This window comes from Mustela putorius, unplaced genomic scaffold, assembly GCF_011764305.1.
Source record: "Mustela putorius furo isolate JIRA1106 unplaced genomic scaffold, ASM1176430v1.1 tig00003859_pilon_pilon_pilon, whole genome shotgun sequence".
In the NCBI taxonomy this organism is placed as follows: Eukaryota; Metazoa; Chordata; class Mammalia; order Carnivora; family Mustelidae; genus Mustela; species Mustela putorius.
Window position 1 is genome coordinate 13,472,466 of NW_025422011.1, and position 17,311 is coordinate 13,489,776.

General features: G+C 32.3%; 1 protein-coding gene across 2 annotated transcripts in view; it reads right to left on the bottom strand.

Annotated features, from left to right (window-relative positions):
* ELP4 (elongator acetyltransferase complex subunit 4) overlaps positions 1 to 17,311 on the bottom strand; it is a 241,508-nt gene that overhangs the window by 119,456 nt on the left and 104,741 nt on the right. For both annotated transcript variants that reach the window (XM_004755915.3, XM_004755916.3), the window contains exons 8-9: positions 5,485 to 5,593; positions 2,422 to 2,528 (exon numbers count right to left, since the gene is read on the bottom strand). In XM_004755915.3, coding sequence (XP_004755972.1) covers positions 2,422 to 2,528; positions 5,485 to 5,593 — 216 coding nt within the window. The remainder of the gene's footprint in view (positions 1 to 2,421; positions 2,529 to 5,484; positions 5,594 to 17,311) is intronic.

The window sequence follows — 17,311 nt, forward strand, 5'->3', positions numbered from 1 at the left end:
TAAAAATTTTGTTGTGCATATTAAAATAATGTCACTTGATAGATAAATTTTCCCCTAATAAGGGAATCCTCTTGTTTCCAGTTTCTACAATATCACCAAAGACTTGCTATCTGTTTGGTTATGTATTTTATAAGGTACAGTACTGTATTTAAATCATTTAGTTTTATGTGAACCACATGATTTTACCTTGTTATAATTATATCTATATATGTTTCTGTCAGGTTTGTTTCATTCTTAAACACCAAACTGAATTTTATTGCATGAGTGAATAAATTATTTGGAATGTGCTGTAACTATATTTCTATGTATAAAAAAAGATGAAAGTTATAAGCCAAAAAGGTAAAGGATTTGAGCAACTGTATTAAATATTGACTTTTTAAAAACCAACCACCTATTTGTGTTTTCTTTTCAAATATTTCTTCCAAATCACAGGTGATCAGTTATAATTATTCTCTTAGATTAGAATGCTGGGAATAGAAGAGAGGAAATGGAACAGAAACCTATGTGGTTTATAAAAGATCTCACATCAGCTATAGTGGTAAAGTGTAGGGACTACTAGAACCTAAGTTCACTCAAAGGAGAGGTCCCACTTGACATTATTTAGTCCTTTATTTCTATCCCTTCAAGCCCAAAATAAGACTCAGTGTATGTATGCATATATGTGTTGTGTGCATGTGTGAGAAAGAGAGAGAGTGAGAGAGTGAGAGAGAATAAACATAATTCACACGACAGTGCTACTTTTTTCTCTGGGTGCAACAGGATTTTCACTAGGGAATCTGCTTGGTTAGTGTGTATGATGATAGAGACGCTATCTTAGACCTGGTTGTCAGAACACACATTTGGGAGAAAGGCGTCATGCAGAGGAAAAAAACCCCACATTTTTAATGAAAAACATAAGTTCAACTTAAAACGATGAGGCATGCATTCTTGTGACACTAATTATAACTTTATACTTCCAAAATTTTTAAGCAAAGTATCGCTTAAAATGGGTAAATAATAATGGTAAATTTTTCAGTATTGTATCAGAAAAATTGAAACAAAGTTTGAACAATTACAGTGCTGGGTTCCATTTCAGTGGTTTCTTCTGAGAACTAAAGCAAATTAGCTCAAGAATCAGTATTTTTACACTCTGGATCTTCTGGCTTTAAGTGGCTTTTGAAGGGAGTATCCCCAGATGAGAAACTTCTAACACTCCTGCCGAGATGACCTGCTTGAAGAACTGGCTGCCTGATTAACTATTAACTGCTCTCAATAGGATTAGATAATTAAGGACATTGATGACCATTAATTAGGAGGAGGGCACATTAATTTGTCACTGGATAGGGCCCTTACAATGATTTATAGGTTAGTGCTACTTGCAAATGTGAAGGGAAAGAAAAAAAGAGAGAGAACCATGAAGTCACCTTATCAAGTGGCCGGCTAAAGAGGGCAGAGGGTCAAAAAAGGGCCAAAGTGGTCACTTAAGGGTGAAGTCCCAAACACCAAAGCAGTGCCAAGCCACATTGACCATCATTTGGTGATGAAGTTAAAAATATGCTAATTTATTGGTGGCAATTCTCTCTTTTTATGGTTTCAAGCAGTTAAGACAAGTGGCCTGCTTAAGAGCTTTTCATTTGAAAAGAGATTAAACAAAATGGTTTGTCAAGGCTGCTTGGCTGTTTTATGTCTTTGTTAAAAAAATTGCACCGACTATATTGATAACTATCACATCACCCAAAAGCCATCTCTCCCTGAGCATTTATTTCGTTAATAAATACATCAACTCTAATTGCTTAATAGTGCTATGTTCATTTGCTCTTTAGCAAGATTAAGTTGAAATAAATCTTTTGTACCACTACTTTCTGTCACTACTGCTTGCATGAAGGTCACCAAAAAAGTTTCAGTTTTGTAGAAAATTTGATTAAAGACCCTGGTGTAAATTATATTTTGTTTTGTTCATCATGGAAAGTGGAAAGGTGAATTCACTAATAGTAAAGAAAACTGCTTTTAGAATGTAGATAAGGATCCTCTTTACTTAGCCATACACAACTGTGGGTAGCATTCACACTCCACACACAATAATCACAGCTCATTAACATTTAATTAAATATGCTTTTGAAAGCCTTGGAAATATGCATGTCATACTTCTCATGGAAGTTTGGAGTTTACTTTGAATAGACACTTAAAACAAAATCATTTTTTACTATACTCAAATGATATGTCACTAAAAGAGAAAAAAAATAAGATAGTTCTAAAAACATTATTCTGTTACACTGAAAGAACTTAAGAATATTAGCAGGAAACATCTTCTAAGAATTTCATTAAGTAAAAAAATGTATATATATATATACATTATATATATATATATATATATACACACACACACACAGACAGACCATTTAACCTCAAGTCATGAACTAAAATACAAAAATTCTCTCTTACCTCAATGGTGAATAGCTTCCTTTTTAATTTAAAAGCTAAGTCTTTGACATCAGATACATCATAAATCAAGTTATTAAGCTGAGGAATCTGCCGGATATGAATCAAACCTTGTGAAAAGGAAATTAAAAGAAAACAAAATTTAAAACACTGTCTTAGATGCATAAAATTAAGAGTCTTACAGCAGAATCCTGTAAATTTACACACAAGCATCCTCCCCTTTTAAAACTGGAGCTTACTACCAGGAGCAATGAAGCAAATGCTGTGATTATACTCAAGTAATCAAGCAGAATAAGATAAACAGAAATCCTTGTGCGAGGAAAACTAATTGCACTTTGGTACAGAAGTACAGATGTAAAGAGGGATCTTAATACTTGTCAAAACTACAGCCGGTTTGTGTGTGATTTTCTCTTGTATTTACAGTAAGCAAATATGGCTATCACCTTGCATGCTGCCCACGGCACCACTGAGTGATCTTTATTTTATTAAATGCACCAGTAAGCAGCCAGCAAAACACGGCTTATGGGTTACTGATAACCAGTGAAGCACTAATGAAAAGTATTTCATTTTGTACCTTATTAATGACTTGAGCAAACCATTGAAGAAAACTACATTTCAGAGCACACTCTAGGATCAAACTTTAACCCCTATGCCATCCCAAGACACTCATTTCTGTGCCATGTTAGACCTTTATGTAGCTGTTATAAGCTTTGTAACAGTGCTAGGTAAACCGTGAGCTTTGGCCTCTTGTCAGTAGAAACACTTGCTAATTTCTTCTGACAAGGGCACTGGATGCCTTTTGTGCAGCTTAATGCAGTTTCTGACTAAACTCGGGGTCATCTGCCACAGATGAAGACATGGAAGATTCTTCAGTGCATCTCTCTGCCTGAAGTGCATCTCTCCGCCTAACTCAGCCCCTATTTAAAAATCATTGTCCCAAAGACATTGATCTTTGTACATGGGGGAAGAAAGCAAATCCAAATCTGAACAAATGAGATGCCTCTTATTTAAAGAACTGTTTCTCTAGTATACAGTGTGTGTGCGTTTGAATGCATAGGAATGTATGTATTCGTTTTAGCTTAACAGGGTAAACCTCTAGGTTCTTAACTTTCAAAATGGTCCCTTCAAAAATAATTCACTGAAATATCTGATCTAATTTATTAAACTTAAAAAAAGGCAAAATATGTTATGAAGACAGTTTTTAGATGCAGATTAAAAATATCTTAAACAGAGCTATTTAGTAAAATACATTAGAAATGAGCACACCGGACTTTCACTTGCACATTCCTCATTTTATCTTGATATGTATGTGTTGGTTTAGCCCTTAAGTCAGGAGGCCTTATACAATGAATGAATACGGTTTATCTTCTTATTAACAGAAATGTTACTTCTTGTCAAAGCCACTCATGAATCTGTTCCTAATGATTTATCGATTCAGGGATTTCAGCACAAAACATCATGGCCTTTCACCCTTGAAATGTTTTAATCAAAATAACAGTCTTGGAATATAAAAAACAATTTACTAAATTTATTAGGTCATAATATTTACAAATGATACTCAGATATAATTTATTAAGGCAGTATTTAACTTGAGTTGTTTTAAAAGAAAGTGGAAATAAAAACAAATGAAAAAAAAGTCATCCAGTTATGAAACAAATAAGTGCTAGGGATGTAATGTACAGCATGGTGACTATGTGTTGTATATTTGAAAGTAGCTAAGAGAGGAGATCTTAGACTTCTTGTCACTAGAAAAAAAAAATCATTGTGAACTATGTGTGGTAATCTATGTTAATGAAACTTAACTCTTGCAGTCATTTTACAATACATACACCTATCACATCATGACTTTGCACACCTTAAACTAATACAATGTGGTATGTCAACTACAGTTTAACAACAAATTAAAAAAATAGTTTAATCTTAATAGTCCTCTTCCTATAATAGTAACAATAATGGATTAAATAATTATACATAGGGCTAATCTGGGCATATAGCATACACAGTTATGCAGGTTAATAATCATGAGGTGAATTATTTTATGTAGCTTTTGTTCATAGCTTGTAGTTTCTAGCCTTTGAAAAATACTTTATTGTTAGATTATACTGTTCTATTATTTTTTAAAAGATTGTATGCTGACTCTTCAAAGCAATGGTGGTTATCATATAAAGTATCTTCTAATTTTTTTTTTTTGTAGAGTCAGGAATTGTTATAGTCCTGCAATCACAATCTTATATAATCTTCTAGCAGGGTTCAAATAAGCTATTCAGTCTTTAGAGGTTTCCATGGAAGTATAGTAGGTCCATAATAATAAAAACAGCAATAATTGACATTTACTCAGTATAATAGGTAAAAATCATTCACCATATTCTGTATTTTATTTATAGATGAAATGTACAAAATTTTTAAACCTTTCCTATTTCAATGATTCTATGTAAGAATCTTTATGTTTAAAAAATCTCCAAATTAACCAAATGACCAAAATATTGCTAAGAACTTCAAAAAATAATTAAAATCTGATTCGTTGACCTGTATTTATACTAGGATCGCAATATTATAAAATCTCCTCAAAACTCAAACAACAAAATGAGCAAAGTTCAAATATAATCAAAGATGTTCACTTCATGAAAATGTGACTAACTAGGACTTTTATAACATAATAAATATGAATTTTATTTATTACATAGGTAGGCTTTGTAAAGTGTAAACCACTACACAAAGCTGTTATTAATGGAGTTAATATGATATTTATTTCAAAATGGCTAATAAGTATAACTAATTTCATGACAGCTTTAAGTCTCTGGGACAATAAAATATTTTTCTGACTGAACCATGCCTTAGTACATGGGTTGGACTTATTTCAAGCAGTTACCATAATCCATAGTCTTAATGTAGTTTGGTGATAAGCTGCCATGAAAGAACGGTCAGGAATGGAAAACATTTGACAGATGTATTATAAAATAAAATTCTTGCTACTTGACAGTAGATACTATGACCGGATACAATGCTTCCAGGTAAACCTAAAGGCAACCCAGGGTACTCTCTTCCCGTGATAAAGGTGCTGCTTACCATGATAATCCTTATATAATGGGTTGGTTTCTCTCTCAGAACCAATGAATGATTCCAGACCAACTACTGTATCTGACAAGTTTGTAACACGAGTAATAACTGCTTTATTCTGTAAAACAAGAAAACAAAACACTCATTTTATGTTTAAAAACACAATATGTATTCAGTGCCATTATGCCACTTCAGTGAAAATGGTAGAGGAGATAAACTATCAACATAGAGGAGTAATTCAAAGCTGCCACAGGATGAAAACTGGATGAAAATATGCTCTTAATTGAAAATTCTCGCCCATGTAGGTATGCTACTCTAGTTGGAAGAGCTGAGGGGACATACCTTATTTTTGGTAGGGAACATAAATGATTATTTTTCTTCTGTTTTAAGGGTCAAGGCTACCTTTATCCTCACACACTATTCTTTTTCAAATTACTTTACCCATTGGAAAATCTGACATCAGGATTCAGAAGCAGAAGATAGTAGAGTATAATGTGGTGTAAGGCAAGGTCCCACTATCATCTGTCAACTGGGACCAGGTCCCAGCCCTGTAACAGCTGAGGTCCTCTGTATCATTTCAGAAGCACGGAAGGGTCCAGCTAAGAGACTGCAACATGGCTAGCTCTGGAGTCTTCTGTTCTCTCCTTCCAGATGCTGCTATTTGGCTCTGGGATAACAATAAAGGCAAAGAAAAGATGGTAGAAGACTAACGCTAGACTAGTAGCCTATGCTTTTTTTTCCAACACAACCTGACATGAACCAAAAACATGCTAAATAATGCATTGTTTAAAAAGGTCATATTTTAAGTAGTGAAGGTTCTAAAATGCCCAGAATTTCATGGCTATAAAAAAATCATTAAAAATATAATCATTAAATACCCCATAGGTTCTCCTGAATGGTATTATTTAATGGAGATTCAGTATTTCTTTTAGCCCCTGACAGAGTGATACGTCAGCAAATGTTTTGTATGTTATAACGTCTTTCATATGTTATAACATTTTTGCTCTCAAGTTCTAGGTAAGTTGAAAAAAATAGTTCTTTGTAAAATTTTATAATTTTGAAACTCCCATTTTAGACCCTGGTAATATCTACCAGTTTAAAAATAATCTTTAGAAAAGGATGGGAAATGTAAAACAGTTAAGAAAACTTTAGTTTGATCCTATGACCCCTGTTAGAGGAAAGTCTAATGAAAGTGAATGAAACACATTCACTTTCTGAAAACATGATTGACTACTGAGCTTACTAGTATTCCTCTGTTTCTTAAGTCCTCTAGTAGAGATTGCATAAGAAAGAAAAACAAAAGAAAACTGGTCAATGTTATCTGACTCAGTCTGAAATACATAGTAGTTTCTGTCACTAAACATTATGCTGAAATGACTGGTTAACTCATACCTAGGGCAGTATTTGGAACTCCTCTGTAAGTGGAAATGTGTGTTGTATAAAGAATATTTTGGCCTTTGAATCAGTGCTCTTAAAAGGAACCAGCAAAAATAGTTATCCTTAATTGGCTTTAATACTCTTAATCACGTGGGTACCAAGTGTAGAAAAACAAACATAATTTGAAAATGCCTATTTTTTTCTAAGGCAATTTTTCATTCAATGGTGAGAAAATAATACAGATTGATTCCTTACTTTCAGTTCTATGCCACAGGGGATGGTCCTACTCCAGGAATAACAGGGGCTTCAGAGGCCATAAACAAGTTCCTCTCAATATTTCTTTAGCCAAAGACCATTATATCAAACTCATCCAGGTTGGGTTTCAGCCAGTTATTCTTCACCCAAACAAAAATGTCTGCCAGACATTCCAACAGCTGGGAGACAGTTCACAATGAGTCAACTTGAAAATGATTCATTGTGCTGAGTACTGAACAATGTTGGGGTGGGGGTGGGGTGTGGCTGGGTTGGTTGTAGAGGGTGAGAACAAGTGTGGTTCTCCCATGAAGAAGAATCTTAGATAACAACCAGCAGGCTCTTATCATTTCATTTTTAGGATAAACTCAACTGGGAAGAGTACTCCTGTCATGGACCCTCAGATGAACAAGCACTTATAAAGGCTACTGACAATATTTCTTAATCAAAAGGTCAGATTTCCTTTTATCTATACATAAAAGACTAAACCTTTGTATCTAAATATCTGAATCTAAAATGATAAAAGTTAGTTTTGTTAGAACTCAACTATTCAGATATGTAGTGATATAAGCTAGGGCTTTTTCAATTATTTTAATAATAGAAGTTGTAAGGTTTAAGGATGGAATTAGTCTTCCATTCAAGTAGTATATAAGCAAGGTCCTGTATATTTAGATGGACACCCTGACATTCAAAGAAGGTTTCTTTCTTTAACCTTAAAATTTACTAATAAACCACTTAACACCCTGTAACATTTGTCAACATTATAAATCTTTTTAGGGTAATTTATGGGAGATTTTAAAAAATCAACCCTCCACTTGGTGGAGAAAAATTAATGAATTGCAAAATAAAAGATGTATACAGGCTGGGTTTAGAAATCTCAGAAACTCATTCATATATTTAATTTATTGTGTTTCTAAGCTCTATCAGTTTATACTACAGTTATTAATTATAAACTAAATTTGATTTTAAAAGCTTTGATGAAGTATTAGAGCAAGAAAAAAGTTTTAATAATTACCACAAAGTAAGTTATATTTAACAATGACCTTACTGTTTTCTGCACAGCAGTTTTGAAAGTTTATGTAATGTGGTAAGCTAGATGGTAAAAGTTGACAGATACTAAAAAAAGTCTATAGAATAAAAAGTACTGGAAATTATGTAAGAATAACATCTAAGTTTCTGACTGAGATAATCTTTACCTTAATTATAAACTCATTCAGTATTCCGGTGATGAGATATTTGGGCATGTAAATGTACATATTTTTTAAAAAGCTGAAATAGTGTTACAGATTCCTTCTGTACCTCCAAGATGCATAGGGAGTATGGTATACTGACATAATCATATCTTAACAACCACTCTTGTCAAAAGGTCTCTCAAATCACAATGCTAATACTAAGTGGTCTTTTAGATAAAGATAGGCAAATTTACTTAAAAGAGTCTAAAATTAATAGCTTTAAAAATCCTCCAAAGCATAACAATCACAATTCACTTTAGGGCGAATGCACTATGGACAATAAATTGTCATAATATAATTCACAGTGTTCAGAAAGCTTTAGCATAATGCTCTGAGCAGAGAGGCCTTGAACTTCCACATTCTCATCTTCACAGATTCTAAGTGTTTTTATGTTATTAGCCAAGATGCGAAGCATCTTTGATTTCTGCAGTATATGTGACTGGAAATGAAGAATCTCAAGGTATTTGTGCATCAATTACTGGGACATAAAGTTTGAGTAATTTTTGTGTTAATTTTGAAGTTGCTAACATTACAGTTTCTAATAAGGAACATTTGAGTAAGGACATTCAGGATTCACCAGTAGGAGTAAATTAATGGTTATATTCATGCATGGCACAATGACATCACCCAAGTATGTACAATGGTACTGCCACCCCTCCTCCTTGCCCATCTGGATGTGAAAATCCAGGATGGCTCAAAAATCCTCCCTCTACTAGACAAATCTCCCTTCACTCCTGGGTGAAAGTTGTCAGCTCTGGACAGTAGCCAAGACATGACTAGGAGGGAAGCCAGAAGAGAGCCGGTGTCCAGGAGTTTTAAGAGTTTGCTGGCAGTCTCAAATAGCATTGTATTAAGTTACATAAAAGGTTCTTAAAGGTTCTTAAAACTTGCAGTGCAATTTCTTAATTATTTATTTAGATTTAAATCATGTCAAATGCTGTTGCAAACAAAAAAGGCAAATCAAAAGGCAAATCAAAAGTCCAGTTGGTCATTTTTTACCCCAATTTTAATTTCACAAAATATTTCAGTTTTTATTTTGATTATTTCTTGCTTGGTTTCATAGGATGTTTCCTGTTTTCTTTTATAGAATGGTAACCTCTTTATTAGGATATGCCAAATCCATTAAATGGATTTTAAATAAAGGAAGATTAGTTTAATGCTCCCTTGCAATTCAAAGCTCATTAAACCAAAACTATGAACTTCAACAGATAAAATTCAACTACTGCCACATAAGCTCCCTCCATTTTCTAATAAAAATAGTTGAGATACCTCTTTAGAGTAACCAAGTAACAATCAGAAACCCTAAACCCTGAATGTTTTCTTACTTTCTTTGACCCAATTATCTCAACAATATAAAAAGATACAGTTTGTCCCAATACAAAGTATACTGCCCGGAGAGATTTTTAACAAGAGATTAAAAAGTAATTAACCAGTCACTTAATTATTAAGAAGCTTGAAAAGAAAAAAAAAATCAATTGACAAAAACATTTATGCAACGGCTCAAATAAGTTTTTGAGTTACTAAAATAAGAAGGGTAGCAAATATACAACATAAAAGGTAGAGCTCCCATTTGATATATGGCACACATAACAGATTTGGGACTACAATAGTGCAAAAGCACTACTAAGTTAATATTGAAAAGTTAAAGAAAGATTTAAATTACTTTATGTTTGAATCTATTACATGATATGATGTGTGTCTATATGTGTGTGTATGTTGGGGGCGGGGGGGAAGAATCCCAAGAAAAGCAAGTATACTACTCCACAGCTCACGTTATAACATTTTTCTGAGAAATAATATGCATAGAAACACAGACATACTAGAATTAATGACATTTCTTTGTCATGTAATTTTAAAAAGCTTGAATAAAAGAGAAATCGAGAGATATGTAATGCGGTATTTGTTTTTCTATGCTTATTAAGTTCTACATTCTTTAGGATTGAGACTATGAAGTAATAAAATTGTTTATACTGTAAGTTTTTACAAACCTTCCATCTTCCCCAGAGTTGTCATTTACTCATAGATTAAATTTTGATTTTATAAAAATATTTTATAGTGGGAAAAATAATTCTGTTCATAATTATTTTGAGTTTAAGAAAGAATATAATTTTATCAAATCAAGTTATACTAATAAATATTTATAATACCTTAGTAAAGGTATTAGATTAAATCTTTCCAGATTTAATACTGAACTTTTATTGAAATTCACATAGCTAATTTTAAAATACAGAGGAACTTGCGTAAATTTTAAAAATTGTAGCTATAACACTCTCTTGGTAGCATCATATATGATATTTATGTAGGAACATCATAAACACATTTTGATTCATTGTTCTAATGCTTTAAAACATATCCACAAAAGAGCTTATGGCAAATATACTTAACTTCAAGGGCAAAATAAATTGCTAAATTGTCAAATTCTACTAGGATTAAGCAACGGAGCCATATCTTTTTGTGATTTCTATGTGTTCAAATACTTGGTATTCTAAGTTTTGGTGTGAAAATTTTTTTAAGAACACATGATGTTGTTTTCAGAAATATTACTTACATTTACACTGGCTTCAAATAGTACCTGCTTTGCAGAACATCAGTTTTTTTTTTTTCCAGTTTTCTTTTCAATAGGTTATTCTATTAAACATTTTAAAAAATCTTAATATTCTGAACACTCTTATACATGGGGTAAGCAAAATATTATAATGAATAGGGTCAAGAGAATAATGGTATAATATTCAAAATTAATTTTAGGTATTTTTACATAAATGATAGTTTCATACTACACATATGGACATTTGCATCTTTGGTTTAAAAATATATAATGGGTAACTTCTTAAATCAGAAATTTGTTGCCTACTACTTTCTACTTGAAACTGTTAAAATGTAATTCACAGATGTCCAAAAGCTCATAGCTTGCCTGGAAAAACAATTGCTAATATCCAAATATCAAACAGAGCATCCAGCTGATGTTTGTGATGCAGTGGTAGGTTAAAGATACTAAAGTTTAAAATCAGCTTAGAATAATCCCATATTGAGTATAAAATGATAGCCTGTCATCAGGAACAGGCTGACAGAGCCAGGTCCAGATGGGAGACTGGCTGGGAAAAGAGCTGAGGCAGGTGGGAAAATGATGGGAACCTGACGGCAGACAGGACTACTCCCTCTGCTGGCAAGGTTCTCATCTGCTTGAATTTTTAACTAATGACTAGCTTTTCTTTAATTATTGAAGATAACACCAATAAATTATGTAAGGTCTTCCTTCTTTAGTTGGCTGTTCTGCATTTGCACATTTTCAAATTCATGGTATCCTATTTTTCACCAGATTAATTTCTCAGAGATATAAGGATCCAATGTTTCACCAGGAGGTCCAATTATTTATCTTGTAATTTAATTGCATCCTAAGCATAAGCAAATGTAGCATTGCTTTTTATAATATAAGGCCTTTAAAAATTCAGAATGCCTTTGATTTTATATTTGTTGATTTATGTACTTTCTTGAAGAAAAACATTTCTTGGGCTACCGACTTCACAATCTCTTTCTCAGGCTCTGCATAATGCCCCGTAATGAAATAATATAGAAATGAACCATATAAATCAACTATACAGGGAACAAGGAAACAGCATGTCACAGCAAAACAGCATAGATGTACAGCGCCAAACCTATCTGATAATCTAATGATCTGAGTTTACAGATATTATGTACTAATATGTAAGAAATTAAGAACTAATGTTTACACAAAAAATTTGTTAAATTTTACAGAAAAATTATTCAATATTTGATTTTCAATGTAAGTTAATAGCTGCAGCAAAAACATTTAGTAAAAATCTGTTCTAAGATTTTGGCCTACAACCAGAAGCTCCCAGAACAGGAGGGATCAGCTTTTTCACCCACTGTTCTCATCTGAATCCTGGCTTAAAAGCTATTCCAGCTCCCAGCTTTCCAGAAGGCTCCATCCCAGGAATCCCTGCCTGCCATTTGGTTTGCTGATTTTAATCTCTCAGGACTTTCTTACAGTGGCTCTACTATGCTGAACTGGCACTTGCTTCTAGAAGTGAGTTATTATTAAACCTGTAGGTCAATTGTGGCACTAACAACTCTTTGGAAGCTTTCAGCCACAGTGTACAATTTGCTAGTCTAATTAAATATTAATTCTAAGTGTTACATTTTGTGGCTAAGAGCTTTTATTTTCCATCATCAGCCTGGAAGAGAAAGAGGTTACAAGGCTAATTTAATCTCTCCCCTTGTCCTCCCCAACATTAAAGATTAACTACATAGGGTGCGAAAATATTATTAAAGAAGCAGAAACTCTTTATATAATAATAATGCAATTAATAGCAAAAGGCTAAAACATAATGTTAGGATATAATATATGACCTGGTACTTAAAGAGTTTTAAATTATATTTAGTTACAAGCACATTTTCTTTCAATATTAAGAAATAAGTATCTTTTTTTGAAGATAGTAATCTTTCTTTAAGGGAAAGTATGCATCCAGGTATATAAGTAGGAAAAACTCAAAACTTACATTTTCTCACAGGTATTTTTCAGACAGCTTGTAACACCAAAGATTAAAAGCTTAGTAATTTTATTTGTTAAAAAAAGGCAAAATTAAATAAAGTTGTATCTATTTTCTGTACATAAAAAGTGATGAAGTCAAAGATAGTTTATAATAAAAATAATTAACATTAAAGATCCTTTTTCCTTTTTTCTTCTACCATGTTCAAGTGGACTGAACACAGAGGTCTCTTTCTGCTTCTGTTCCCAGAACAGTTGTGTCCATGCGTGGACACTGGGCATTATAAAGACTGCAGTCCAACAGCCAAAGATTCCATATGCCCTAACAGATGACTCAATCTCCATACTGTGATGAGACGTTTCACTATTTCTATCATTGATATATTTGAAAATTTTGGCTCTAAACAGTACTTTAACAACCACCATCACTACAAGGAAATACAGTAGGAATCACTGTATGAAATGTAATATCACAAAGTTATTTTAGAACAAAAAAGTTTTAAAATTATTTTTCTTTTTATGGCTTGCTGAATATGCTTTGGTTAGATTAAGTATAATGAAAGATTTCTAAGTGGTAATTTTTCCCTGTAGAGATACACATTTATCTTATTGACCATTTCAAATATCTTGCTCTTATTTAATATGCATAGTTACACTAAGGTAAAATGTTACTTACTCTGCAACTAATTGTATATATAGACAGAAACTTACAGATAATTTGGAGTTTATTTGTATAAAAAGTTTCAAACATCCTTGGCCAAGAAAGTAAATTAAATACATCTGTAAAATATATATAAGCTAAGATTTCATTTAAAAAATTAATCAGATACCAGAATATGTAATATAAAACAGAAGAAAATAAAAACTGGAGCTATAAGAATTACAGATTCTTATAAGTAGCCTACAGTAGCAAAGTCTATTATTCACTATTGTGAAGAATAATAGATTCTTTTACAATGCACCAGACTCATATGAAGTTACTAAATTTTCAAAGATTAGAATTTGACACATATGGTGCAATATTAAAATAGGTTTAATACAATTCAGCAGAGTTCTTAAAATTGCTTCTTTTTTACACTTTTAAAAATGTTAATTTCTTACAAGCTACTTCAGACTGGTTGAAAAGATCTAGAAAAATAAAAACCAGATTCTCAGTTGAGAATACCTTGATTAAGGAACTCATGAAAAACTGACAGCCAGAATATCTAACTTTATCTTCTAGTAATTGGTAACTATGATCAAGAGATTAAACCTAATCTCTAATTTTCATCCTTAAATATTGTCCTTAGCAAAGTGCATTTAAACAGACCACTTAGAATAGATTACATTATGTGACAGAAGGTGATGCTATGCTTCCTATAATGACACTCTTATCAACAACTACATTAAAAATATTTCCCAAAATTTTATAGATGTAAACTCACAAAAGTATGTTGTTCCTTCACCATGTAATTATTTTTAGTTCTTGTTTTAAAAATAAAAGATTTCACACTGAGAGAAATTCACAAGGCCACTGGAGTCCACATTTCATGATCCCATATTAGTGGTTAGTTCTAAGCAGTCCACTACCTAACTTAGAGTTTAGCTGCTAAGATACTCAGCATGAACACAAAAGTTTATGGATGTGAAAAGACTTGTTCTGAATTTCTCTATTTGAAACATTCATTCATTGCAATGGGTTCAAAGCTTTATTACCTTAATGTAAAATATTAATATGAAAATATATCAATTAAATAACTAAAACCTTCAATTTTCAAGAGACATTATAACAAGACGTTTTCTTCCTGCTTTCCTTCAGAAAATAAACTTTCCTTAGTATAAAGGAACATACTGGTGATGGTTTTCTTTAAAGAGATAGATGGGGGAAAATGTCCACAGATCAAATTGTTGGAAAACTTTGGTTAAATGATAAAAACTGAATAAGACTATTAAATGACCAAATGCCAATGACAATAAGTCAAAATATGCTCTAGGCCACTTTCAAATGAGGAATCTATTTTGAATAAAATAAAGTTTAAATAGTTTATAAACTAATGTTCTGTAAGCAAATACATTAAATGTTGGCACTATTTAGAAGTATTCTAGAATGAGAAAATATTATTTAATATTTTATCATGAATAATGTCAGAGAAGTTTTCATCCCTGCATTATTACAGTTAAGGAGAAATTTATTAGGTTGTTCTTTATATTTAAAAATTCCTTTAAAAAGTAGGATATGACAGTTTGAATAAATTAGCAATAATAAAAAGTAAATTTTCTTCCTGAAAGGGAAGCTCTGAGAAAGGCATAGAAAAATATCTCCCCACCTATTTTAATCAAAATTCTAAGTTCTTTGATATTTATTTCCTTACAGTTTCAGGTAAAAGTGTTTTTGATCAATAAAAACAAATCAAGAACAACCTGTCATAGATTGTGTAAATAAAATGCATTAGTTAAGAGAAATTTACTTTCCTTTTACCTTACCAGTGAACTCATAATAAGGCATAAAGCTAATTTTTTTGGCATAAAACTTAATTTTTATTTCCAAAAAGAACAAAAGTTATCAGTTATCATTTTCTTCAAGTACATAATTGTCACTAGAAACTAAAAATGAAATTAATTTAAAAGGCAGAAAATGTTATATAATTTGGAGGTAGATGACAGATTTTACTATTAGTAAGCCAGTTCCCATTTATAAGAGCAAAAAAATGATAGTTTCATATCTTGCTAGTTGTGGAAATCAAACAGTACCCTATTGTAACTGCTTCAAAGGCATCACTTTGCAAAAAATCTCATTAAAAAGTTTCGAACGGTGCACAAACATTTCTAACGGTAAATGGGAAGAAGCAGTAGAATGTTCAATGTACCTGAAACAGAACCACCTTTAAATTAGAAATTTATACTTAAGTTTTAAAAAGCTTAAGTAATATTCTCATACTTAAATAATACATAGTGAGAGTTTCAAGGTAGGGTTTAGTTATTTTTCTTAGATGTAACCTTCCCTCTTCCCTTCCCCCCCCCCCCCCCCAATCCACGACAACCTTCATTCGACAACAGTTTTGAACAGTTGAGTTGTGAGAACGTGAGCAGCTGCTGTTATTATAACTAAAGGTCTGTCTACGGCTTGAGTCTGAGAGACCACATGTTCGGCTGTCCTCTCATCTTGCCATCCTCACCAATTAACTATTAACATGGAGGGCTGTACACATGCTCTGGGGGGCTCTTTAACAGGCTTCTTGGCGAGTGGAACAACTACACAGCAGGGATCTGGGAACTGGGTAATGCTGGAATATAGGGGAGCCGCCCGTAGTTCTGCTCTTTCTAAGGACACTTGACTCCATCGTCTAGCATGTGACAAAGTTTGTATTTAACTTGGCCATTTTCACATATATTTTCAATACAATGTCTCTGAGCAGATGCCCAAACTATTTTCTAGAAAGAGACATATTAATATGAGTAATGTTATAACCTCACAGGGAAAATTGTTTAAGACAATACATTTATTAAGACACTCATAATATATTTGGTGAATAATTTTAGTGTTTTCTTAACAGATATTTAGAATTTATTTTTACACATTTGTTTCAATGTATGCTTGTTATTTTTTACCTGTGCTGTTATGGAAATAAGTTTTAACCCAAAGAAAATTAAAAAAAAAAAAATTCAAGTTCAAAGTTGTGAGGTTGAACACAAAATATTTCAAAGGCAAATTTAAAAATAATTCTTCTTCATTCTGCTTGCCAAAGTCTTATTATAACAATAAATTCAAGTCAGTTTTGAATCTATGTCATTATTTTCCCTATTTTAACTTTTCCTCCTCTTTGCAATTTCCTTAACTATGTGTTCCTTCCCTACAATGAAATTAAACATGGGAAGCATGCCAAAAGTATAATAAAGGGTAACTAATCATTACTGTACAAGTCTGACAGAATGCTAATAACTAAAGTAAGAACGCTGATTGGCTGTTTTACCAATTTAAGAGATATAGATATTTTACGTATTATTAATCTAGTGATATTTTACACAACATAATCAACTAAAGGTATCACAATTCTGTTACCCTATAGATGTTTAATTATATGACATTCCCAAAGATATGAAACTACACTTGTATTTCCTGCAGAAACCATTTTACTATCAAATTTCAAGCGCAAGCTTGCAAATACTTACATATACTCCTTTTCTGCTCCATTCACACTATTTTTTACGTTGCTGAAAAACCTCCACAAGGATTGGGATATTGTCTTATTTACTACTATCTCCCCTATATTCACTTCTATATCCCTACAAGTGCCAAGGCCTGCAATAAATATTTGTTAAGTGAATGAATAAGTTAAATTACCCTTAGACATTCAATCACCACTTAAATCCTGACTTAGAGTCTATAGGAATGGCACTGGTCATAGTGGAGAAGAAGCTGACATACGATGTTAAAAAGAGTCACGGTACAACATGGTGTGAGGTTACTATGACTTAGAGGGCCACCCAA